The sequence below is a fragment of the Thamnophis sirtalis genome, unplaced genomic scaffold (assembly GCF_051295495.1).
Source record: "Thamnophis sirtalis isolate CommonGarterSnake01/CBP01778 unplaced genomic scaffold, rThaSir2_p1.2 scaffold_1, whole genome shotgun sequence".
Taxonomy (NCBI): Eukaryota; Metazoa; Chordata; class Lepidosauria; order Squamata; family Natricidae; genus Thamnophis; species Thamnophis sirtalis.
Window position 1 is genome coordinate 176,196,543 of NW_028261381.1, and position 26,269 is coordinate 176,222,811.

Below are 26,269 nucleotides of genomic sequence, written 5' to 3' on the forward strand. Positions count from 1 at the left end.
TTACTTATAACAGTTCATTTAATGACTGTCCAAAGTTGCCACGGCACTGGAAAAAAAGTTCACTTTTTCACACTTATGACGGTTGCAGCATCCCATGATTTACATTCCGATGCTTGGCAACGGACTTGTATTTATGACGGTTGCGGTGTCCTGGGGGGTCACGTGATTCCCCTTTTGCGACCTTTGGACAAGCCAAGCCAATGGGGGAAGCCAAACACACTTCATCGCCATGTTACTAACTTAAGTAGTGCAGTGGTTCTCTTAGCAACGGTAGCAAGAAAAATCGTAAAACGGAGCAAACACACTTAAATGTTTCAAATTCGGCTGTAGAAATTCTGGGGAGTCCATTGCGGTCGTAACTCGAGGACTACCTGTACTTTGGATGGTGCAAAGCTGTTAGGGGCATCCATATACGTACATTTCAGCTTCCCTCCCCTTTACAGAAAAAGAACATTTTTTTCACTCATCCTCACTGCAAACCAGATGGAACAGAAATCTCAAGGAGCCAAAAAGCTCGGGGGAGGGGCAAGGAGGGGATACAAAAAAAAATCAATTTTCAAACTCCATCTTCCCTGTAATTAAAAAAACAAATACTGAAAGCCCTTAGTTTTACGAGGGAGGTCGGGTGTGACATACTTTGCAATAACCCTGAAGGATTCACAACTTCATTTCTCTAGAGACTCTCACCCCATCCTGGATAATTCCCTCCCCCCCCCCAGATTTAAACATGGAAGAGGGGAGCCAGGGCTCGGCTTCTCTTTTTCAAAGGGTCCCTAAATACCCCGAGAGGATTCAGCTCAGAGGTGGTATTTAGCCATTTCTGACAGGTTCTGGAGAACCGGTAGCGGAAATTTTGAGTGGTTCAGACAAATAGGCTGGCCACGCCCAGCTGATCTTCTTTTGTTGCCCTGGAACAAAAGGTTGGTGGGGTGGGGAGGGAATGGGGATTTTGCAGTAACCTTCCCCCTGGAGTGGGGTGGAAATGGAGATTTTACAGTGTCCTTCCCCTGGAGTGGGGATTTTGCAGTACCCTTCCCCTGCCACACCATGCCCACCAAGCCACGGCTACAGAACCGGGAGTAAAAAAAATTTGAATCCCACCACTGATTCAGCCCCCTTGCTCTCTCACTCTGCAAACATTGTTCCCGTCCTCCTGAGTAGGAGAGACGCAAACCGGCTGCACACACACATACACACAGCCTCCCCGTTCCCCTTCCTGGTTGAGTCCCCACCGGCCCGGTGAGGGGAGAGGAAGCAGCCGGATGGAAGGTCACAGCTCCTCCGTCTGTTCCAAGGCCCCATTTCCAGGCTGCTCCGATTCAGTCCAGGCCACCGAGGTCAAATTCGCGCCCGGATAGGGAACCTCGGGACTGAGTCCTTCCAAAGGGGCAGGGCTGCCGCCTTCTGCGAAGATCTCGGTGTGGTTGTCCGGCAGGGCCTCTCCCTGCTTCAGGAGCCCCAAGAGGTCTCTGATCAAGGTGCTGGGGGCATCGTGGGCCTGATGAGCTGGCTCCTTCCAGACGTTCTCCTTGGCGCTCTGCTCGGCCTCCTTGCCCAGGGCATGGGCAATTCTAGATGACGCATCGTTGTTGAGGGACCTAGAAAAAACTGGGAGGGAAGGAGATACAGAGGATCGGACAACTTGCAAAGGACCGAGTCTTAAGGTATCTTCTGCCTTTCCTATGTAGGAAGTCAGCACCCACCCCTCTCCTCGGAAAATGAGATATTTTAGGAAATATTAAAAGGTCAGAATATTTCCTCCTAAAAGGAAGAGAGGCAGAAACTCAGCCCCCTGCCCCTTTGTCAATGGGCCATTAAGGCCTGAGCCAGTTCTACTCTACAAAACAAAGATCTAACTCCTTCAGGGCAGAGCCATAGTAGGAATTGCCCAAAGCCTTCTACCCATCTCACCACAGGGCACCTGGGAAGAATACATCACCCAGCAAGGCTCAACCAAGCCTGGGACTCAGGACAGCCTACAGAGTTGCCCCTGCATGGCCCCAATGGGCGTCCAATCAGAATACAAGCTCAAATTCAAAAGCCCAGAGAGAGTATAAAACTCAGCTACTCTCAACATCTCTTCCCTTTTTCGCCCAGGACCTCAAACCATGTGGTCCTGTCCATCATCAATAAAACCTTTTTGCCAAGCAACTTCCATGAATCCAATGTCTTTTCCCCCACTTGGAACTGAACCCAGAGGGGCATTTCTTCCAACACCTACTGATCCGCAACCAGGATGAGGAGGGGACTGGAGGCTCAAACATACGATGAACGGTTGCAGGAACTGGGCATGGCTAGTCTAGGGAAGAGAAGGACCAGGGGAGACAGGATAGCAGTCTTCCAATATTTGAGGGGCTGCTACAGAGAGGAAGGGGTCAAGCTATTCTCCAAAGCCCCTGAAGGCCAGACATGGAAACTGAACAAGGAGAGATTCAACCTGAAAGTAAGGAGAAACTATCTAACAGTGAGAACAATTAACCAGTGGAACAGCTTGCCTCCAGAAGTTGTGGAGGTTTTTCAAGAAGAGATTGGATAGCCATTTATCTGGAATGGGGGTTGGACTAGAAGACCTCCAAGGTCCCTTCCAACTCTGCTATTTTGTTATTCTATTAAAGCACTATGGAGTGATGTACGTCTAAATGCTATTGCTATTATGAGTGCAGAGAAGAGCAACCAAGATGATTAGGGAGAATAAGAACGGTTTCAGGAACTGGGCACAGCTAGTCTAGTGAAGAGAAGGACCAGGGGAGACATGACAGGAGTCTTCCAATATTTGAGGGGGCTGCCACAGAGAGGAGGGGGGGGTCAACCTGTTTTCCAAGGTACCCGAAGGCCACACAAGAAACAAGGGATGGAAATTGATCAAGGAGAGATTCAATCTGAAATTAAGGAGCTATTTTCTGACAGTGAGAACAATCCACCCATGGAAAAGAAGTTGCCTTCGGCTTGCATAGCTAAAAGTTCATTCCCCACCATCCAGTCAGAGCTGAAGAAGCTTCTTGGATGAGAAGCAAAACGTCTTCAAAAAGAAAAAAATAAGAAAGCCCAGTTGCCTCCCGAAAAAAGCACCTCCGGGACAACCAGGACCTGGATGACTGAGAATCTCTACGGACTTTTAGCTATGCAATTTGGGATGGACACCCTTGGGATCGTGTGGGAGAAGGAATGGATTTCCAGTTGAAAAAAATTGCAGATTGCAGGAACTATTAGCACCACTCAGGTGACCCTGAGAACACAGATAAACCTCCAAGTGGCCTCAAGAACCCTCTAGAAGGATGCAAATGACCAGCTGTCTGCAAGGAATATAAATCCTCCCCCTCCATCCAGGCAGAGCTGAAGAAGCTTCATGGAGGAGAAGCGAAACGTTTTCAAAAAGGGAAAAAAAAAAAAACGGGAAAGTCCAGCTGTCTCCTGAAAAAGCACCTTGGGGACAACCATGACCTGGATGATGGAGATTCTCTACAGACGTTGGGCTCTTCAACAAGGTTAATTATCAACTTTTTGCCTATGATGCCAATGATTTGAGGCTGAGAGAGATTCTGTGCCTCCTCTCTGCCCAGGTGCCCACCCACTTACACAGCCCCCTTACTCACCTCGCACAGGTACGAAGTCGCCTGCGGTCTCGGCTTTGTTGCGGGTGAAAGGGCCAATGGACGGGAAGATGATCAGGACGAAGGAGAGAAGTAAGACCTGAGGAGGACATTAAAAAGATGCTGGTGAAGAGGGAGGGGTGGAGCTTCACGTCACAGTGATACGGTGACTTTTCCGGCTTCTCCGGATAGCTGTCGAATTCGGATCGCCTGGATGGTCCAATCCGGACCTAAACCGTCCTGAAGAGACGGTGAAAGTTAGGGGGAGATCCTGTGGTCCCAGAGACACCCGCAAAGTCTCTGGTGACCCGGAAAAAGCCCCTTTTGCCAGCGATCGCGAGTCAGCCCCAAGCCTGCTGAAACTGCTGACAGCTCCTATACGCAAGCGCAGGAGAGAAGCCTCCAACTCCAACTTATTACAGATAGTCCTCAACTTTACAACAGTTCATTTAGTGACCAAAGTTACAATTGAAAAAAGGGATGACCGTTTTTCACACTTAACAACCGTTGCATTATCCCCGTGGACACGTGATTCATGTTCAGATGCTTGACAATTGACTCACATTTATGATGGTCACTGTCCCGGGTCACATGATCCCCTTTTGCGACCATTTGACAAGCAGACTCAAGGGGTAGAACCAGATTCACTTAATAATCATGTTGCTCATTTAAGAACTGCCGGTTTTTACTTAACAAACATGGTGAGAAAAGTTGCAAAGTGGAGCAAATTGACAACAAATTTCTCACTTAACAACATAAATTTTTGGGTTAAATTGTAGTTGTATGTTGAGGATTATCTGTGTTCTGTTAATCTTCCTTTAGGGCACTGGAGACTAAAACATACGAAGAATGGTTGCCGGAATTGGGAATGTCTATTTAAATCTATTTTCCCCAATGGGCTTTTTTTTTTTGGTTTTTGTGCCAAAAACCAGAAGTTAACACTGGAAACCAACAAAAATGTTGTCAATTATTGTGGGATGGTCCAAAAATGGCTGTAGAAAAATCCACATATATCAAAAGTGCCAACTTTAAAAAAACCCACTATTTTACCATAAAACATACCAAGATTTAATACATAACCACATACTGGCTTTTCATTTACTATTTCTAAAATCCTCCATTAACACTGAATCCTTATGTCCTATTCTAGCTAAACATCCATAATATTTAATAACCAAATTTTATAATCCTCCTTTTTGTTTAAACAGTTATAGTCAAATGAAAATGGAGGTATGATGATGGTAACATGTATAAATATTCTGGATTAAAATACTTGAGTTAATATGAATTATGTTTGTTGATTGCGGAAGAAATGCACGAAAGTCTTTTTGTAACTGTTGGGAGTATACTCCTAGTGTTGGGTAGGCAATATAGATTCACATATAATAACAAATGGTCGATGTTGCTTTAAATGGGTGAATGTACTTAATCAGCTGTAATTAACTTTGTAATAAGAGGGAGTCAGGAAAGCTCTCTCTCTCTGCTTATCCTATGCTTGATAACTACTTGCTCGCTTGATGACTGGAACGTGAACTGCGACTGGAAGCAATTGTTTGTTCTTTGAATTGTGTTTGGACGAATATCTACTATCACTGCTTGTGAAGCTAGTAGTAGTAGTAAAGCTACTTGTTTTTACTGGCAGTGTCTGGGACGCTATTCGTGTGTTTCTTCTACTAGAAACTTTCCTTCTCTCTCTCTGTACATTCGGCTGCGCTACTTTCTGTCTCCCAACGGAGATACCCCTAACAGTAACCAACTGATACACTTTCTACAGCATGTAAAGAAGGTCGTGTTGTGTTTGTTTTGAAAATTAAAAATAAAATAAAAAATTATTTTTTTAAAAAAAAAAACCCACTATTTTAGAAGCCATAGCAGTCTCTCTCATGCTAAAGTGCATGAAAAGAGAGAAATAATGGCTAGGCACCAGTATTCCAATTACGGTAGTCCTTGACTTACAACAATTCCTTTTAGTGACTGTTCAAAATTACAACAGCCCTGAAAAAAAGTGACTTACGACCACTTTTCACACTTACGACCACTGCAACATCTCCACGATCACGTGATGGTCAAAATTCAGACGCTTGGCAACTGACTCGTATTTATGACCGTTGAAGCGTTCTGCTTTTGGCAACCTCCCGATGGGCAAAATCCACAGAGATGCCAGATTCACTTTACAACCGTGTGACTAAATTGAGGACTGCAGTGACGCCCTTAACGACGGTGGCAAGTACACCTCGTCAAGTGGGGGGCGGGGGCGAAACTCAAGCGACTCGTCTTGCTTAGCGACAGACATTGGAGGGTCTTGCTTAGCGACAGACATTGGAGGGTCAATTGTAGTCATAACTTAAGGACTCCCTGTATCTGCGCGCGCACGTATGTAGGCGAGCCCTGACATACCGCCACGCAGGTGCTGGTTTGTGCAGCTTTGCCGCTGGAATTCATCACGATGGACTGGAGCTTCTTTAGCTGCTGCAGAAGAGACCTGGGGAAGAGAGGAGGAGGAGGAGGAGGAGGCTCCAGGTTAGAGTCAGGTTTTTGAGGGGCAGAGAGTGAATTCAGGAGATTTAACAAGGGCAGAATTTCTTCTATTGATTCAGTGAATGCCACGCACACGGGTGTGTATTGGGGCACGGGGGAATGGCCAGGAAAGAAACAAGGCTGCTGTGGAAGAGATCATCGTTATGGGTCTAGGACAGGGATTCCCAATCTTTTTTGGGCCACGCCCCACCTGAGCACCTCTAAAATCCTGATGTGTGAACTCCACTCACGCAGAGGAAGCCTAAAAGGCCGTTAACCTGATTTAAGCAAGGTTCAAATTGCCCCCCCCCCCCGTTAAAAAAATCACATTGCCCCTCTGTTGGGAACCCCTGGCCTAGGACAACTCGCCACAGGCAACTCGCCATGGGAAAAACATCACCAAATGGCCGCATGGCCAAAACGCCCGATGCGGTGGACAACTTACGAGTTCTGCTTCTCCAGATGAACCACTTTCCGCTGAAGCTCCTGATTATGAGCTGTGCAAGCCGACATCCTGAAAAGGAAAACGCCAACAGAGGTGAAACGGGGAGGGAATGGTTTATTCCCAGGTGGTTTATTCACCTTTTAAAGTTTTCCGGCCTGAAGTAATTCGTAGAAAGGGGGAACTGATCGATTGATCAATCAAGCAGAATAGGGCTGGAAGGGACTTTGGAGGTCTTCTACTCCAGCTCCCTGCTCACGCAGAAGACCCTCTACCATTTCAGACGAGGGGATGTCCAGTCTCTTCTTGAAAACCTCCAGTGACTTCTAGTGGCTGTTCTACTGATTACCGTATTTTTCGGACTATAAGACGCATCGGAATATAAGAGGCACCATGATTTTGAAGAGGTAAATTTTTGCACTCGGCATGCCTCCCAAAAACCCTCTGCACGCCTAACTTTTTTCCAAAAAAGGGGGGGGGGCATGCAGAGGCTTTGGGAGGCTGGTAGAGTGCTCCTGGGGGCTGAGCAAGCCAATTTTTTTGCTCGTTTTTGCCCTCCCCAGCCCCTAGGAGCACTTTGCAAGCCTCCCAAACCCTCTTCAGGTCCATTTTTGCAAAGGGAGCGGGGTTTTGATAGGCCAAAAATGCTGTATTCAGTGTATAAGATGCACCCAGATTTTCACCTCTTTTTTTTTGGAGGAAAAAGATGCTTATACTGCGAAAAATACAGTAATCGTTCTCACTTAATTCCAGGTTGATTGATTTCCATCCATCGTTTCTTGTTTGCCGTCTGGTACTTTGAAAAATAAATTGACACACACCCCCTCCTCTTTGGGGCAGCCCCTCAAATACTGGAAGTTTACAATCAAGAGAATGGTTTATGACAGCGGTGTAATCCTCTGAGGTCTGCTACCGGTTCGGTGAGTCTGCTACTGAGTGAGTGCCTGCGCGCCTGACGTGCACCTGCGTGGCGTTAAAAAAAAGAACATTTTGAAGTCTTCCGAGTCTGCAAAGGTAAGTAGAACAGCGAGCAGGAGGGAGGTTTAGATTAGCTAGAAAACAGAAAATCCGATGATTCTGGCTAATATAAATCACGCATCACAGCTAATCTTCGCCCAGCTCATCATCGGAAATACTAGTTTGCCTGAACTGGTAGCATTTTTTACTACCGGTTTGGGGCAAACTGGTCTGAACTGGTAGCATTTCACCCATGATCATGATCCTCTTTTAATGATCCCGTAATCCCTCGCTGGGTGGAGTCTGGGCAACTAAATGGAGCTCAGTGTTTCCTGGCCAGATGCCTTTCCTGTCGCCAATGCAGAGTTGTTGTTTTTTCAGCAGATATATTTTCAATGTGTCCAGAGAGAGAAATGTTTGCCTCTACCTAGGATCGAACTCACAGCCTTCTGACTGTCAGGTGGGGAGCGCCACCTCTAGGCCACTGTACCACTCACAAGAGGATGGATCACGATGGTGCCTAAAAATCTCACCAATGGTTTTTTTTTTTTTTTACAAAATCTGTGTGTTCAAATCTGTGTGTTAGTTAACCCTAACCCAGGGGTGAAATCCTCCCGGTTTGGTCCGGTTCGGTTGAATCGGTAGGGACAATTGTCCTTGGTTCTGTTAAAAAAAAAAAAAAGCTTCCAAGTATCATGTGGCTCAGCTGTGAGCTGCGCGATCCTCAGAAGCTTTTTTTAAAAAGCTTTTCAAAGTGTTTTTCCCCTGACTCTTTAGGCGAACCGTCAGGGGAAAAAAATGCTTCAAAAAGCTAAAGTTGTCACCGTCGCCTTTCCCGGTGAAAGGGGGGCGCCTTCCCGCAGTTAAAGCTGGAGGCATGAGTTTCTAAGAAGCTAGAAAATACATCAGATGAAAAAAGTTCTAAATTCCATGGAAAAGAGAAGGCCAGCTCTGCTCCAGTCATAAAAGTACAGAGCATAAATATCTTACTGACAGACACCTTTCAGAAATTGAGGCATACATTTCCAGCCACCGCAGCACAAGGAGCATATGAGAAGCCGCGACCTACTGTGGAAAAAATTGTATTGCCCAAACGAATGTGCATTATTCAGCAGCCACAGAAATGTTAAACATGTAGAATAAAATATTCATATATTTGACAGACTTGCACTTAACAAAGACACCAGTTAACTAGGCAAGCAGTAAATAGACCAAATCACTCAGGCATTTTTTTTTCTTTTCACAATAAAAACTGTGTAAAAAAAAGCTAAAGAAATAGCAGAAAGTGGGGGAAAATAGTTGGCCACGCCCACCCAGTCACATGACCACCACCACCACCAAGCCACGCCTACGGAACCGGGGGGGGGGGGATTAGATTTCACCACTGCCCTAACCCTCACCTTCGTCCATGTTCTAACCTGGTTTGCTGATGATCAGATCCAGCTCAAAACGAGGAAGGGGAAAAACAACCTACCGGCTTTCTAAACCATCGATGTATTCCTTCCGTTTCTTGCGACTTTCCTGAGCTGACTGCTTGTTCCGGATCTTTCGGCGGATCTTCTTGAGGACGCGTTCCTCATACTGCCGATGCAAAGAGAGCCACCTGAGCTATTTGTTTTCTTTTTAACCACATCAAATACATACATCAAATTCGAAGAGTTTTTGGTCCGCGTGTGAAACAATGCGCAGTGACCTAAGTCCTTGAATTTCTCCTTCTACAGAGAGCCCTCGACTTACCCCAGTTCATTTAGAGCCGAGGTGGCGCAGTGGTTAGGGTGCAGTACTGCAGGCCACTTCAGCTGACTGTTATCTGCAGTTCAGCGGTTCTAATCTCACCGGCTCAAGGTTGACTCAGCCTTCCATCCTTCCGAGGTGGGTGAAATGAGGACCCAGACTGTGGGGGTGATATGCTGACTCTGTAAACCGCTTAGAGAGGGCTGAAAGCCCTATGAAGCGGTATATAAGTCTAACTGCTATTGCTACTGCTATTGCTAGTAGCCATTTAAAGCTACAACAGCACTGAAAAATACGACTAATGATCGCTTTTCACACTTACGACCTTTGTAGCATCCCCATGATTGGCAACAGACTCGTAATTATGACCATCGCAGTGTCCAAAGGACATTTTATCCCCTTTCGACAAGCAAAGTCAAAGAGGAGCCTAGAGGCACTTAACAACCATGTTAGTGACTTAACAGCTGCAGGGATTCCCTTAACAACCATGGCGAGAAAGGTCGTAAAAATGTGGCAGAGCTCATTGAACAACTCTTACTTAGCAACAGAAATATGACCAGCATGGTCATAAGTCGAGGACTACCCGTACTAGTTCGCGATCCCTGCTTTTCCAGATCATTTGAAGTTATAACGGCACTGGAAAAAAGTGACTTATGACCAGATTTCACACTTATGACCATTGCAGCATCCCCATGGTCACAAGATCTAAATTTGGCCACTTGGCATGGACTTCTGACAGCTACACTATCCTGGGGTCATTTGCTCACCATCTGTAACCTTCTCAGCTGGCTTCCCCCAAGCAAAGTCGATGGGGGGAGCCAGATAGAATAGAATAGAATAGAATTTCAGAATGGAATGGAATGGAATAGAATAGAATAGAATTACAGAATGGAATGGAATGGAATGGAATGGAATTACAGAATGGAATGGAATAGAATAGAATAGAATAGAATTACAGAATGGAATGGAATGGAATGGAATAGAATTACAGAATGGAATGGAATAGAATAGAATAGAATAGAATTTCAGAATGGAATGGAATGGAATAGAATAGAATAGAATTACGGAATGGAATGGAATGGAATGGAATTACAGAATGGAATGGAATAGAATAGAATAGAATAGAATTACAGAATGGAATGGAATGGAATGGAATAGAATTACAGAATGGAATGGAATGGAATGGAATGGAATAGAATAGAATTACAGAATGGAATGGAATAGAATTACAGAATTACAGAATTACAGAATGTAATGGAATGGAATAGAATGGAATAGAATAGAATAAAATAGAATAGAAGAGTAGTATAGAGTAGAATAATATAATATAATAATAGAATAGAAGAGTAGAGTAGTGTAGAGTAGATAAGAATAGAATAGAATACAGTAGAATAGAACAGAGTAGAAGAATATAATAGAATAATAAAGTAGAGTAGAGTAGAATAGACTAGAATAATAAGAGTAGAATAGAAGAGTAGAGTAGAATAGAATAATAGAGTAGAATAGAAGCGTAGAGTAGTGTAGAGTAAAAGAGTAGATTAGAGTAGAATAGAGTAGAGAAGAATAGAGTAGAAGAATAGAGTAGAAGAATAGAATAGAATAATAGAGTAGGGTAGAAGAATATAATATAATAATAGAATAGAATAGAATTCTTTATTGGCCAAGTGTAATTGGACACACAAGGAATTTGTCTTTGGTGCAGATGCTTTCACTGTACATAAAAAGACAAGATACATTCGTCAAGAATCATACAGCACTTAATGATAGTCACGGGGTACAAATAAGCAATCAGGAAAAAAATCCATATCCATATAAATCGTAAGGATACAAGCCACAAAGTTAACAGTCCTGCAGTCATAAGTGGGAGGAGATGGGTGATAGGAACAATGAGAAGACTAATAAGATCTGCTTAACGATGGCATCCTTCCCTTAACGACTGCACGGTCCCCTTAATAGCTGCGGCAAAAAACATCGTACAACGGGACAAAACTCGCTGAGCAATGGTCTTGCTCAGCGATGCAAACGTTGGCCTGAATTGTGGTTGCAATCTCTGCTCTCCACGGTTTTTATTTGAGAAAAAGCACGGCCGGCCGAGACGTCGCTTTACCTTGGTGAGAGGCAGCTGGGTGGGAAGCATCACCCCTTCCTTCGTCAGCAATTTTTTCTCATCCTCGGTCAGCACCAGCTCCTGGCAGGTGCCCGGGCCTTGTCTCATCCCCGAGCAGTGGATAGCCTGCTGGTGCTAGAAGGTCACAAGGGAAGAATGAAGTAGCCATCCGAAAAAATAAAATAAACGGGGTTTCTAGGTATCCCCATCATAGAACATGGAATAAAACAGAGTTGGAAGGGGCTTTGGAGGTCTTCTAGTCCAACCCCCTGGTCAAGCAGGAAACCCTGGACCATTGATGGCAAATGGAATGCGTCTGCATGCGTGCGCCTGTGAAGCGCCAAAAACCTGAAGACCGGTCCACGCATGCCTGTTTTTGGGCTGTTTGGGCTGTTCTTCCAGCCATTTTGGGGGTGGTTTTCAGGCTGTTTTTTGCCCCATTTTCAGCCCCTTTTTTCGCTGGTTTTGGCCCTTTTTTGGGCCATTTTGAGGCAATTTCCCAGCACTCCAGTGCCCACAAAAACTCACTGGTGTGCCAGAAACCAGAAGAGCAGCTGGCAATGGTGTGCGTGCCCACAGAAAGGGCTCTGTGTGCCACTGCTGGCACCCGTGCCATAAGTTCACCATCACAGCCCTTCACCATTTAAGACAAATGGTTGTCCAACATCTTCTTAAAGACTTCCAGTGTTGGAGCATTCACAACTTCTGGAGGCAACTTCTGTTCCACTGATTAATTGTTCTAACTGTCAGGAAATTCCTCCTCCGTTCTAAGTTGCTTCTCTCCTTGATTAGTTTCCACCCGTTGCTTCTTGTTCTGCCCTCAGGTGCCTTGGAGAATAGCTTGACTCCCTCTTCTTTGTGGCAACCCCTGAGATATTGGAAGGCTGCTATCATGTCTCCCCTGGTCCTTCTTCTCATCAAACTAGACATACCCAGTTCCTGCAACCGTTCCTCATATGTTTGAGTCTCCAGTCTCCTAATCATCTTTGTTGCTCTTCTCTGCACTCTTTCCGGAGTCTCCACTTCTTTTCTACATCGTGGTGACCAAAACTGGATGCAAATATTCCAAGCGTGGCCTTACCAAGGCCTTATAAAGTGGTATTAAGACTTCACGTAATCTTGATTCTCTCCCTCTGTTGATGCAGCCTAGAACTGTGTTGCAGCTGCCGCACACGGCTGGCTCAGTGATTGTCCACTTCAAGATCCCTCTCACAGTTACAGCTATTGAGCTAGGAACCACCAATTCTTCCTATGTTTTAGCCTCCAGCCCTCTAATCATATTCGTTGCTCTTTTCTTTACTTTTTTTTCCCTGAGTCGGATGAATTCGGTTGAAAGCATTTACAAGTGTGCTTAGAAATAACTGTAAAAGAAAATCAACTCGGTTTCTAGATATTCACAACTTGCCTCCAGAAGTTGTGAATGCTCCAACACGGGAAGCTTTGAAGAAGAGGTTGGATAACCATTTGTCTGAAGTGGTGTAGGGTTTCCTGAATAGATTATTAAATAATGTTTGGGGTTTGGGGTTATTCTGGCACAGGGAAGGTTTTTAGATAATTAATGAATGTGTGTTTTGTGTGTGCTCTCTCCTCTTTCTCTCTCCTCTCTGTCTCTGTCTCTCAATGTCCTTCTCCTCTCTCTCTCCCTCTCTCTCTCTCTCTGTCTTTCTCTCTCCTCTCTGTCTCTCTCTGTCTTTCTCCTCTCTCTGTCTCTCTGTCTTTCTCTCTCCTCTCTCCGTCTCTCTCTTTCTCTCTCCTGTCTTTCTGTCTCCTCTATGTCTCTCTCTTTCTCTCTCCTCTGTCTCTCTGTCTTTCTCCTCTCTCCGTCTCTCTGTCTTTCTCTCTCCTCTCTCTCTCTCTCCTATCTCTCCCTCTCTCCTATCTCTCTCTCTCCCCCCCTTTCTCCTCTCTCTCTCTCTCTCCCCCCACTCTCTGTCTCTCTGTCTCTCCTCTCGCCGTCTCTGTCTTTCTCTCTCCTCTCTCTGTCTCTCTCCCTTTCTGTATCTCCCTCTCTCCTATCTCTCTCTCTCTCTCCTCCTAATTTCTTTCTCGTTTGAATGCTTTCCATTATTGTTTCCAACTCTGCTATCCTATATCCCCATCACGGTTATTATTACGACTGAAATACTTGCCATTTCAGAGTTGTTTGAAAGGAGGAGATCCTTAATGGTGAGGGTGCAGGAAGGTGGGTTTTGATGGGTGGCATCTGCTACTTGCCTCTCCTCGGGATAAAAACCAGCAGCCCACATATCTGCAAAGAAACGAAAGAGAGAACCTGCTGATTAGGGAACAAGGAAAAAAAAAATCCAGCTTTTCAGTGTACATGGAAATTGCTTTGGAATAGATAAGATTTGTTCTTCCAGGACATGGTTATCTTATCTGACCGAGAGCCACTCCTCGGAGGTCAGCCAGGTCGTTCTGGTTACTAGCTAATCTGAATTCTTGTGATTGTTGTTTGATAAGTCCGGTGTGGTAACAACTGTGTTACTAATGTAAGAACCGCAGCGATTCACTTAACAAATGTACCTAGAAAAGTCGTCAAACGGGGCAAACTTTCACTATACAACTGTCTCGCTTAACAACATAAAGCTGGGGCTCCGGAGGCGTCATCCGTTGAGGACTACCGGTATGCCGTGGAAGCCAATTTATACAGATTGCTTCTTTGGGGGCAACAACCCATAATCTGTCTAAATATATCATATGTAATGATAGCATACTACTCTCTATGTATTTCAAGCTGTGATTCTCATTTCCATCTGTTTACCAGAATAATAGCCGAGGTGGCGCAGTGGTTAGAGTGCAGTACTGCAAGCCACTTCAGCTGACTGCTATCTGCAGTTCAACGGTTCAAATCCCACCGGCTCAAGGTTGACTCAGCCTTCCATCCTTCCGAGGTGGGTGAAATGAGGTCCCAGATTGTTGTTGGGGGCGATATGCTGACTCTGTAAACCGCTTAGAGAGGGCTGAAAGCCCTATGAAGCGGTATATAAGTCTAACTGCTATTGCTATAATAGAGCTGGAAGGGATTTTGAAGGTCTTCTGGTCCAACCCCTTTCAGCTGACCTTCGCATCCACCACAGTGCCAACACCCAGTGCGCATGTGTGCTGGCCAGCTAATCATTGTGTGCGCATGCACGCCAGAACCTGGAAGTTCGGCTTTTCCTGAGCGCAGCCCTGATGAGAGCGCGCACGCATGCGACATTCCCGCGAGAGCCGAAAAGGTTCGCCATCACCGTCCTATACCATTCTGGACAAATGATTGAGTGAGGCCGATGAAAACTATTATTCACACTAATGACCAGATACTTAAGGTTCTCCATGGATGGACACAGTGCGAGAGCCCTTCTGTCCAAAGGTGCTTTTTCCAAGAGGCAACTGGACTTTCTGGTTTTTCTTTGAAGACGTTTCGCTTCCCCTCCGAGAAGCTTCTTCAGCTCTGACTGGATGGTGGGGGACAGAAGGATTTATACTCCTTGCAGACAGCTGGTCATTTGCATCCTTTTTAGAGAGCCATTGAGGCCACTTGGATGGAGGATACTGAACAGAGGGGGAGGAATACGACATCATTTAACTCCAGTTTCCAACACAGTCCTTTTAGCAGTTCCAAGAAGGCTCCACACCTATTTGCACTACCCTGGTGACCCTGAGGACACAGACGAACCTCCAAGTGGCCTCATGGACCCTCTAAAAAGGATGCAAATGACCAGCTGTCTGCAAGGAGTATAAATCCATAGAGCCGTTGAGGCCATTTGAAGAACCCTCAACAGAAGGCAAGGGATACAACATCTATGTCCAGTCCATAACGGTCCTTTCAGCGGTTCCAAGAAGGTTCCACACTCATTTGCACCACTCAGGTGATCTTGAGGACACAGACGAACCTCCAAGTGGCCTCAAGGACTCTCTAAAAAGGATGCAAATGACCAGCTGTCTGCAAGGAGCATAAATCCTTCCATTCCTCACCATCCAGTCAGAGCTGGAGAAGCTTCTTGGAGGAGAAGCGAAAAGTCTTCGAAAACAAACCGGAAACTCCAGTTGCCTCTTGAAAAAAGCACCTTTGGGACAACCATGACCTGGATGATGGAGAATCTCCATAGTGACGTCTCTCAAGGGCCCCAGAGATGGTGGCTCACCTGGTTTTACATTCAAGGAAAGAAAAACCGGGACTCACTGAAGTCTATGGAGACGTCCATCTCTCTCATCTCAGTGGCTGGTCCTTTTAGGACAGGTAAGGCTTGGCAGGACTCCTGGCATGGCGCATAGGCCAGGTCACTAGCTGAACTTCCATCAGAGTAGGTCTCCGGGCTTCCGGTTGGAAGGTAATGTGGAGGGCTGTCCAGCTGATCGGAGTTTGGATCCTCAGATATGCCGCTGTCACTGGCAGCGGGAGACCAGCTCGGAGAATCTAGGACGGTGTTTGCCGCTCCTAAGATGGAGTTGATGAAGTCGTCGTTCTCTCCGGGGTTCAGCAAACCCTACCAACACAATGGAGAGGTTCTCCGTGAAAAAAAACAACCCCAGAAATCAACCTTCCTACAAAGGAAATAAAAGTTTCCACAGAGCAAACTCAAAACTAATTTCTTCTTGGATTCGTACATAAACCATTATTATCATTCCGGACGTTTTAACCAGGCAATGTAAGTGCTGAAACGGGATTTTCTCAGTTTTCTGTCTTACCGTATATACTCGAGTATAGGCCGACCCGAATATAAGCCGAGGCACCTAATTTTACCACAAAAAACTGGAAAAGTTATTGACTCGAGTATAAGCCTAGGGTGGGAAATGCAGCAGCTACCGGTAATGATGTCCCGTGCAGCCGCAGGAGCGATGTCTCGCCTCCTATGATACACGGCACAGTGATTCCTATCATTGGATCACTGTACCAGAGGAGGTGGGACATCGCTATGTGGCTGCTTGCCATAACAAGGAGGAGGTGGGACATCGTTGCAGAGCGGCAGGAGGGGGAGGAAGGGGAATCGTAAGACAGCCCTGCATTACATTAGAACGTGAGGAGGGGAGATGGTGCGGTGCGCGCTGCGCGGCAAACTGACACAGAGGGAGGGGAAACTCACAGGGGCGCCGGGCCATTCACGAGCGTCACCCAGCGGCATGGCCCCGCCCCTTTTTCTCCTCCATTTCGGGCAAATTTTTCACTGACTCGAGTATAAGCCGAGGCGGCTTTTTTCAGCCCAAAAAGTGGGCTGAAAAACTTGGCTTATACTTGAGTATATACGGTAATTGCAAAGAGGACAATACCTAGTAAAATTTAAGACCAGAATTAAACTGGTATCCCTCTGAAGGGTCCTTGGTGCTCTCTGATATTGGTGGTTTTTGTCAGAAATCCTGTTTATATATAACACCACCCAGAGCAGAGAAAAGGTATAGTCACCATGTACTTTCCTGCTCAACTACCTTATATAACTGAAATTGGAAACTCTACTCAGAACCAAAGAACATGTATATAGATCCAAACTTGTAAATACTGCCATCTACTGGCTGAATCCTACTGTAGTTGTTGCATAGAAATACATTCCAACAATTAATTCAAACAGTTTTCTTGCAGATGTTTCAGTACTTAACATCATGAGTGCTTTACTTAGTTTGGGAAATGAAATGTCTTCAAGAAAACCACAATGCTCAGAGAACCCCAATGACCTCTCATTTCAACCCTGAGCTACAAATATTCTCCTTTACTGGTATCCCTCTTCTTCCCCACTGCTGTTCTGTTACTTTTAAGGCTTACAAAATAATAAGGAGTAGATCATTTTCAGTTGGGAACTGACCAACTGCTTTAGTCAAGGGCGCTGACAGAGGGATACCGAAACTCAATTGAGTTAGGCAACAATAGCAGAATTTTGAAAGCTTGACGGTGTCTTCCTCTTACACTAATGAGAATCAAGGTGGGGCAGCCTTGAGTTTCTTTCTAACACTTTTCTGGGCTTAATTTATGTTTGTTGCGATTTTCTGTATTTCTTCTCCAAGATGTGTTTCAGTGTTTCTCCTTTCAAGGGCTGTAAATGTGCTTCTTCTGGTAAAGTTCTGCTCTGTTCTGTTCCATTCTGCCCTACCCTGTTCTGTTCTGTTCTGTCCCATTCTATCCTGTTTTATTCTGTTCTGTTCTGCTTTATTCTGTTCTACCCTGTTCTACCCTACCTTAACTTACTCTATCCTGTTCTAACCTGTCCTATTCTGTTCTGTTCCGTTACATTCTGTCCTGTTCCACTCTATCCTACACTTCTCTCTCCTCTCCTCTCTTCTATACATTCCTCTTGTTTGTGATATTAACCTTCAAGGGTCGGGCTATCAAGTTTTCCTCCGAGCATAGGATATATTCAATACATTTGGCCAGAATGGAGCAGTATTCTATTCTGTTCTGTTCTGTTACGTAATGGTTTGTTCCATCCTGTCCTGTCCTATCCTACACTTCTCTCTCCTCTCCTCTCTTCTATACATTCCTCTTGTTTGTGATGTTAACCTTCAAGGGTCGGGCTATCAAGTTTTCCTCCGAGCATAAGATATATTCAATACATTTGGCCAGAATGGAGCAGTATTCTATTCTGTTCTGTTCTGTTACGTAATGGTTTGTTCCATCCTGTCCTGTCCTATCCTACACTTCTCTCTCCTCTCCTCTCTTCTATACATTCCTCTTGTTTGTGATGTTAACCTTCAAGGGTCGGGCTATCAAGTTTTCCGCCGAGCATAAGATATATTCAATACATTTGGCCAGAATGGAGCAGTATTCTATTCTGTTCTGTTCTGTTCTGTTACGTTCTGGTCTGTTCCATCCTGTCCTGTTCTATCCTACACTTCTCTCTCCTCTCCTCTCTACATTCCTCTTGTTTGTGATGTTAACCTTCAAGGGTCGGGCTATCAAGTTTTCCTCGGAGCATAGGATATATTCAATACATTTGGCCAGAATGGAGCAGTTAACCCTATTCTCCTACGTCTTGCTCAGCTGCTGCCCTCCCCCTTTTCCTCAGCCCAGTGCTATCTACTCACCCTGCCTTCCTGTGCCATCCAAGGGGCCTCTGAGGACCCCAGCTCCACATTGCGAAGGACTCCATCCTGCCCGTCGAAGAGGAGGTCCAGCAACTCCACGCAATCAAGATTGGGGCAGGCCATGACTGCAAGAGAGAGAGAAGACGAGTTAGAGGGTCAGGGAGCGGCTGCTTCTTAGGCGAAGTTGGATGGACTCAACAAACAAGGTAGTTAAACCTTGGAGTTAGTTGAACCTGTGAATGGAAACCAGACCAGCCAACCAAACCGATGCATCAACCGAGGTGTCACCTAATGCCATGATAAGGTTTGCAGGTTATGCGAAAGGAGCAATTGTGACTTATTTCCCTCATGACTCCAACCAGATTACTGTTAAATTACAAGTAGCGGCGGCCAAGAGCCATGGTGGCGCAGTGGTTAGAGTGCAGTACTGCAGGCTACTTCTGCCTGCAATTTTACAGTTCAAATCTCACCAGGCTCAAGATTGACTCAATACAATACAATAGCAGAGTTGGGAGAGGCCTTGGAGGTCTTCTAGTCCAACCCCTAGGCAGGAAACCCTACACCGTTTCAGACAAATGGCTATCCAACATCTTCTTAAAGACTTCCAGTGTTGGGGCATTCACAACTTCTGAAGGCAACTTCTGTTCCACTGGTTAATTCTTCTAACTGTCAGGAAATTTCTCCTTAATTCTAAATTGCTTCTCTCCTTGATTAGTTTCCACCCATTGCTTCTTGTTCTGCCCTCAGGTGCTTTTGAGAATAGTTTGACTCCCTCTTCTTTGTGGCAACCCCTGAGATATCGGAAGACTGTTATCATGTCTCTCTTAGTCCTTCTTTTCATTAGACTAGGCATACCCAGTTCCTGCAACTGTTCTTCATATGTTTCAGCCTCCAGTCCCCTAATCCTCTTTGTTGCTCTTCTCTGCACTCTTTCTAGAGTCTTCCATCCTTCTGAGGTGGGTAAAAGTAGGACCCAGGTTGTTGGGAGCAAGAGGCTGAGTCTGTAAACTGCTTGGAGAGGGCTGGAAAGTCTAAGTGCGATTGCTATGGCTAATAGTCACGATGACCAATCTGTTGCAACTCAAGTTATGGAAAAGATGATTTGTAGCCTATAAAACACACACATTTTGGACAGAGAGGAGTCTTGGTTTGAAAGAGGGGTTAAAGAGGCTATCTACATTAAAATTGAACAGCCTTCTCTCAACAGAGGGGGAGAGATACAACATCATCTATCTCCACTGTCCTTTCAGCAATTCCAATGGCTCCACACCCATTTGCACCACTCAGGTGACTCTGAGGACACAGAGAAACCTCCAAGTGGCCTCAACGACCCTCTAAAAGGATGCATATGACCAGCTGTCTGCAAGCAGCATAAATCCTTCCGTTCCCCACCATCCAGTCAGAGCTGAAGAAGCTTCTTGGATGAGAAGTGAAACGTCTTTAAAGAAAAACAAAGTCAGAAGTCCAGTTGCCCCTTGAGAAAGGAAAAAGGACCTTTGGGATTTATTTGTTTCGTTCAATGAAAAAGGTCTCAGGAAAAAAAAAACCTACAGAATCCTCTGGAGGTCCCAAAAGTGCTTCTCTTCAAAAGGCAGCTGGACTTTTGTTAGAAGATGTTTCACTTCTCATCTAAGAAGCTTCTTCGGGCTTCGTCGATTCTCCGGAAGGTTCTTGGATGAGAAGCGAAAAGTCTTCAAGGAAAAACGAAGTCGAGTTGCCTTTAGAAAACGCACCATTGGGACAAGCCTGACCTTGATCATCTCCACGGACAGAAGGATCTTCTGCAAAATCTTTCAGAGACAAATTCAGGGACTCCAGCATTGTTGACAAACAAACAATCATCTATTTATTCATTTTGTTTGATGAAAAGTGCCAGGAAAAACAAAAACAAAATTCTTCTGGATATTTTTCAGAGACATATGACTTCGGTACTATTGAATACAGCAGGGGTCTCCAACCTTGGCAAGTTTAAGACTTGTGGACTTCAACTCCCAGAATTCCTCAGCCAGCTGAGCTGGCTGAGGAATTCTGGGAGTTGAAGTCCACAAGTCTTAAAGCTGCCAAGGTTGGACACCCCTGGAATAGAGTATTATAAGGACGGTATTAATATTAGAGAGCTAAAACTTGAAGGCCAATTTTTACTTGCATTTTTGTAAGCAGAAGACTACATCCTTCTTATTTTATTTATCTACTCTAGGCAGCTCACAACCATAAAAAGAAGAAGAAAAAGAAGTTTAGAAAGAAGAAATAAAAACGAAGCTTAGACAAAATGAAAGTAAAATAATAAGAATGATCAAGGAAAAAGAAAACCAAGAAAATAAATCGATACTATTAAAAAAAAAAACCACCACCTCCGTATTCTCCACCGTCATGTAAACAAATCTCAACAAAACAAACAGATAATGTCATTTGTTCAAGGACCAATTCCCGTTTTGCCTCATGGGGACTAGAAACTTAGCTTATCTTCAAGGAAGGATGTCCTACCAGAAAGGTCTGCCAGTTTACCTCTCCCAAGGGAGGCTTTTGGCTCTACCCTGTGTTCATAAAGTACGAGTAGTCCTCAACTTACGACCGTAGTTGAAGCCCACATTTCTGTTGCTAAGTGAAACATTTGTTAAATGAATTTTGCCCCCATTTTACCACCTTTCCTGACAAAGTTGTTAAGTGAATCACTGCGGTTGTTAACGTAGTAGCACAGTTGTTAAGGGCATCGGGCTTTCCCGTGGACTTTGTTTGTCAGGAGGTCACAAAAGGGGATCACACATGACTCCCGGGAGACACTGCGACCGTCATAAATATGAGTCCGTTTTCAAGCGTGTGAATTTCTATCACATGACCATGGGGATGCTGCAATGGTTGTAAGTGTGGAAAAACAGTCAGAAGTCACTTTTTTCCAGGGCCGTTGTAACGTTGAACAGTCACTAATTGAATTGTTGTACCGTATTTTTCGAAGTATAAGATGCACCAAGATTTTGAAGAGGCATATTTTTTAAAAAAAAAAAGGTTTTGCACTCTGCAACCCTCCCAAAAACGCCCCGTTTTTTGTGAAAATGGGCCCATTTATTCCCCCCCAAAAGGCATGAATAGCCTTAAGGAGGCTTGTAGAGTACTCCTGGGGGATGCCCCCCCCCCCAAATGAGGCAAAAATGGCCCTTTTTTCACAAAATGGGCCTGTTTGTTGTCAAAAAAAAAAAAAAGGACATGCATAGCCTTTAGGAGGCTTATAGAGTGCTCCTAGACTGGAGGCTGTGGGGAAGGGGGGAATTGAGCAAAAAAAGGCCCATTTTTCACTCATTTCTGCCCTCCCCAGCTCCCAGGAGCTCTCTGGAAGCCTCCTAAAGGTTCTGCACAGCCATTTTGGTGAAAGGGGAGGGATTTCTGGAGGCAAAAAAATGCTATATTCAGTGTATAAGACGCACCCAGATTTTCAGCCTCTATTTTGAGGGGAAAAGGTGTGTCTTATATATACTCCAAAAAATAAAGTAAATCAAGGATTACCTGTACTCTAAAGAGACGTGAAGCTTTTCTGAAAAAGCTACAGGCTCATGGAATTGTCTTTCTTTCGGTTCAAGCCTTCCATTATACTCCCAAAGGGGCTTTTTCCAGAAGGAAACCATATTTGGAGTATTTTTTTCCCCCCTTTGAAAAACGTTTCAATTCTCATCCGAGAAGCTTCTTGCTTGAACTGAGCATGAGCTGAAGAAGCTTCTTGCGTGAAGAGCGAAACTTTTTCCAAGGGAAAAAAAATCAAGAAAGTCCAGTTGCCCTTTGGAAGAAGCACCTTTGGGACAACCGTGACCTGGATGATGGAGAATCTTAATGGACATAACTACCATTGCGCCATTCCAGAACAGAATGGAACAACAACTTGCTACAGCCAACTCGTGACCAACTCACCGCCGGACAATTTAACAATTCAATTTAATCATGCAGAATAAAATAAAATAATATTGTAATTTTTGCCATTCGCGTTTCATTCTGTCCCTCTTTTGGCATCCTTTCTTTAATGATTCTATTCCGCCATTTCTTTGATATTACAACCCAAACCTTCAGCTGTCTAGCGTGGACCTCATCCCTTTCCTAAGAGATCTGTAAGGGGGCATGAATAAGCGCACCAGCGTGCCCACCATCCCTGTCCTATCATCCCCATTTACTTGTACACATTTCCTGTGTTCATGTCCATGTTTATACCTGTTATCTCGTACATGTTCGACCAACTAAATAAATAAAAATAAACAAACAAATAAACAAACAAATAAAATTAAAAATAAAATAAAAAAATAAAATTAAATTAAAAATAAAATTAAAAATTAAAAAAAATAAAAAAATAAAAAATAAAAAATAAAAAAAATAAAAAAAAAATATTAGTGTAACTCTTGTCCAACAACAAATTAGCCAGGGCGAGTTGGCCTTGGCGAATTGCCATAGAGCCATTCCAGAAGTAAAGCTAGAACGGAGCTGTTCTGGAGAGCATCCGGAACCCCAGAACTGGAAGGGATCTTAGAGGTTATCTATGTCAGCCCCTTGCTCAGAGCCACCCGGCCTTTGTCTGAAGACTTCCAGGGTGGAAGAACTTGCTACTTGCTCAGATGTCAGTTGATTCCAGTGACTGACAGTTCCTATAGTCGTAGTCAACCCTCCTGATTTCTAGACTTGATTTCTCTCCTGGTGGTTTTAGCCTCTTCTTCTGGTGCTACACTCCACAGCCATGCAGAATGTACGGGTTACGGTATTCTTGTGATGGTTTATAATTATTATTATTATTATTATTCCTTTGATGAGCACTTCATCAGTATTATTATGCTACTTCCTTTAATTGTCTCAATCAGTCTACTGTTGATTGTTACTCAATGTTTCGATGTTTTCATTGTTAATTTGGGATCCATGGCCCAGTGACGCTGGGATTTGGTTGGTGTACAAAAACCAGGTTTAATGACCATGGTGTTTGCTTAACAACTGCGACATTTCCTTATTGATCATGGTGTTCACTTAATGACCACTGCAAAAATGTCATAAAATCGAGTCTGGTCTCATGGGTGGCTCAACATATCCTGGGTTTCAGTATGGTTGAAGTCGTGGGCTGTCTGTACTAAATGCTATTGTTTAAAAAAAATGGGTATAACCACAACTGAGACAGATTCATCAAGAAACACACTCTGCGCATAGAGTACGCAATCAATTAAACTGCTGAGATTAGATTAGATTAGAATAGAACAGAACAGAAAATAGAATAGAATTTAAAATAGAATAGAATTTAGAATAGAATTTAGAATAGAATTTAGAATAGAATTTAGAATAGAATAGAATTTAGAATAGAATAGAATTTAGAATAGAATAGAATTTAGAATAGAATAGAATTTAGAATAGAATAGAAATAGAATAAAGACAAGTAGAATAACAGAGTTGGAAGGGACCTCGGAGATCTTCTAGTCCAACCCTCTGCACAGGCGGGAAACCCTATACCACTTCAGACAAATGTCCAATCCCTTCTTTAAAATGTCCAGTGTTGGATCATTCAGAACTCCTAGAGGCAAGCTGTTCCACTGATTAATCGTTTTAACTGTCAGGAAATTTCTCCCTAGTTCCATGTTGCTTCTCTCCTTGATTAGTTTCCATCCGTGGCTTCTTGTCCTTCAGGAGTTTTGTATAATAACTTGACTCCCTCTTCTTTGTGGCAGCCCCTGAGATATTGGAAGAGTGCTATCATGTCACCTTTAGTCCTTCCTTTCATTAAACTAGACATACCCAGTTCCTGCAACCATTATTCATATGTTTTAGCCTCCAGTCCCCTAATCATGTTTGTGATCATACATCTGTTTTATTTCTGTGTAAAGAAATAAATCTGTGTATCGACAGTGATGTACCCAGTGGTGGGATTCAAATAATTTAACAACCAGTTCTCTGCCCTAATGATTTCTTCCAACAACCAGTTCACCAAACTGCTCAGAAAGTTAACAACCGGTTCTCCCAAAGTGGAGCCAACTGGCTGAATCCCACCACAGGGTGTATCTATCTCCTACCTCCAGAAACACACAAAAAGATTTGAGGAAAACTATGTGCAGAAAACTAAATTATAATTAATTTCAATTAACAGTCTAATCTAGTGAAAAGAAGGACCAGGGGAGACATGATAGCAGTCTTCCAATATCTCAGGGGTTGCCACAAAGAAGAGGGAGTCAAGCTATTCTCCAAAGCACCTGAATGTAGAGCAAGAAGCAATGGGTGGAAACTAATCAAGGAGAGAAGCAACCTGGAATTAAGGAGAAATTTCCTGACATTGAGAACAATTAATCAGTGGAACTTCATAACTTGTGGATTGCTCCAGCACTCCGAGACCTCCAAGCTCCCCTCCAACTCTGTTATTCTGTTAATAAATAACAATTAATGCATTCTTGGCGCAATAGATATCCCGCAATTAAGGCTTAGCCTCTGTACATTTATTCTTCCAGGTTGCACTCAAAATACAACACAACTATACCCAGTGATTTGGAGGAGCTTTCTAGCTTCGAAAAATGTAATACAAAAGCTGAAGACATTTGAGTAGTTTGGGGTTCTTTTAATCTCAGGCTGGTCTTCTATTGCCTCTTGATTAACAGATATATTATCTCCACGTACCACTCTCTTTGTGCATATTTCTCTTCTCCGCACACAGCCTGGATCTCCACCCTCTTATTTGTCCTCCACTTGTTCCCAAAAAACGCAACCTGTTGAGTTAATTTGGAAGGGGAAAAAAAAACACGAGATTGCACCACCTTACCCGCTCCCGAGAGTGTTCCCCAGAGTTGATTCGGTTTAGCCAACGGTTTCCAATCCCAAAGGTCTTCCTTGCTGCGAAGTTGAGGACGGTTACTTTCTTCTCCGTTCTCTAGTCCGTCTGTCCAGTCAAAACCTCTTTTTTTTTTTCCTACAACAAGGTGGCAAAGTTTAAACTCCAACGATACAAAAATAGCGTCAGGCTCATTAAATCCCACCCTTTTGTCCAGCTCTCCAATGGGAGAAAGCCTGTCAACTCAGCGGGCAGAGGCATAAAAGAAGGCAGGAAATCATAACTGGGACAAATTGGGTAACCATTATCTAAATAACTTCAGTTCCATCCTGCCTTTCGTTTCTAATTTGAGTGGGCGCCGGGGCCGAGAGGTCCAAAGTCTTCGGCTGGGCTTTGTCACAGTGACCTTCTACCTACTTTTCAAAAATAATTTTCTCTCCCTCGTTGCTCAAGGAAACAACAATAGCGAGTCCATTAACTGGATTTTACTCACAGTTGGCCTATCGATCTCAGCAGTTTAAAAAGGCTTATTGGGAAAAGATAAAACTGCGCAGGGAGCTTGGCTTATGCCAGACTCTCATCTTCTACGTTTAATGCATCTGTATGATACAGAGTCGCTGTTACCAGTGAGGTGGTTGGCACAGAAAATAAATGCATAAATAAAATGATGAAATGGGCCCAATTCCTCATGTATCAAAGCAGCTGGAGGATTTCTTGGGGGTAATCTTCTATTCCAGCATTGAGACAACACTTTTGATGGTCTCGCACCTGCTGTACGATGGCAGGACTGGCTCGATGATGACCTGGTTTTAAATATTACCATTTAAATAAAAGTTTGGTGTAGTGGTTAAATCATCAGGTTAGAAACCAGAAGTCCATGAGTTCTAGTCTCACCTCAAGCACAAAGCCCGAGTCGACAGGGTGAGTTGGCCACGGCGAGTTGTCCTAGACCCAGTTCCATGTGAGTTTGTCTTCCGTGTAGTTCTTTGTCTTCTGTGTGTGTATGTTCCAGCATAACTCTGGAATGACTTGAGCAATTTCAACCAAACTTGGTACACAGATTACTTACCCTCTGGAAACAAATACTGTTGGGGTAAGACACCCCTAACACCTCTTGAGCTGTGTGTTCTGTTAAGATACAGACTGTTGTGCCTAAAATGGCT

General features: G+C 44.2%; 1 protein-coding gene and 1 pseudogene across 1 annotated transcript; one reads left to right on the forward strand and one right to left on the reverse strand.

The window, feature by feature from the left end:
* Window positions 1-25,289, reverse strand: CREB3L3 (cAMP responsive element binding protein 3 like 3). The gene is made up of 10 exons (XM_087703381.1): window positions 25,098-25,289; window positions 18,341-18,465; window positions 15,513-15,816; window positions 13,477-13,595; window positions 11,348-11,482; window positions 8,981-9,087; window positions 6,553-6,621; window positions 5,988-6,072; window positions 3,594-3,690; window positions 1-1,608 (listed from the first exon to the last, which is right to left on the reverse strand). Exons 2-10 carry the CDS (start codon window positions 18,461-18,463, stop codon window positions 1,271-1,273), a joined length of 1,377 nt encoding a protein of 458 aa, XP_087559507.1. The 5' UTR covers window positions 18,464-18,465; window positions 25,098-25,289; the 3' UTR covers window positions 1-1,270.
* LOC148049885 (death-associated protein-like 1 pseudogene) lies at window positions 6,943-8,756 on the forward strand (annotated as a pseudogene).
* Window positions 25,290-26,269: the final 980 nt, after the last annotated feature.

Bases quoted from the DNA above. Each gene is read 5' to 3' on its own strand.
- CREB3L3 (XM_087703381.1), bottom strand. From the start codon at position 18,463: ATGGCCTGCCCCAATCTTGATTGCGTGGAGTTGCTGGACCTCCTCTTC. The intron at 9,088-11,347 runs GTAAAGCGACGT...TTGCATCGGCAG, and splicing joins CCCAGCTGCCTCTCACCAAG to TATGAGGAACGCGTCCTCAA. The intron at 3,691-5,987 runs GTATGTCAGGGC...TGTCCTCCTCAG, and splicing joins AAACCAGCACCTGCGTGGCG to GTCTTACTTCTCTCCTTCGT.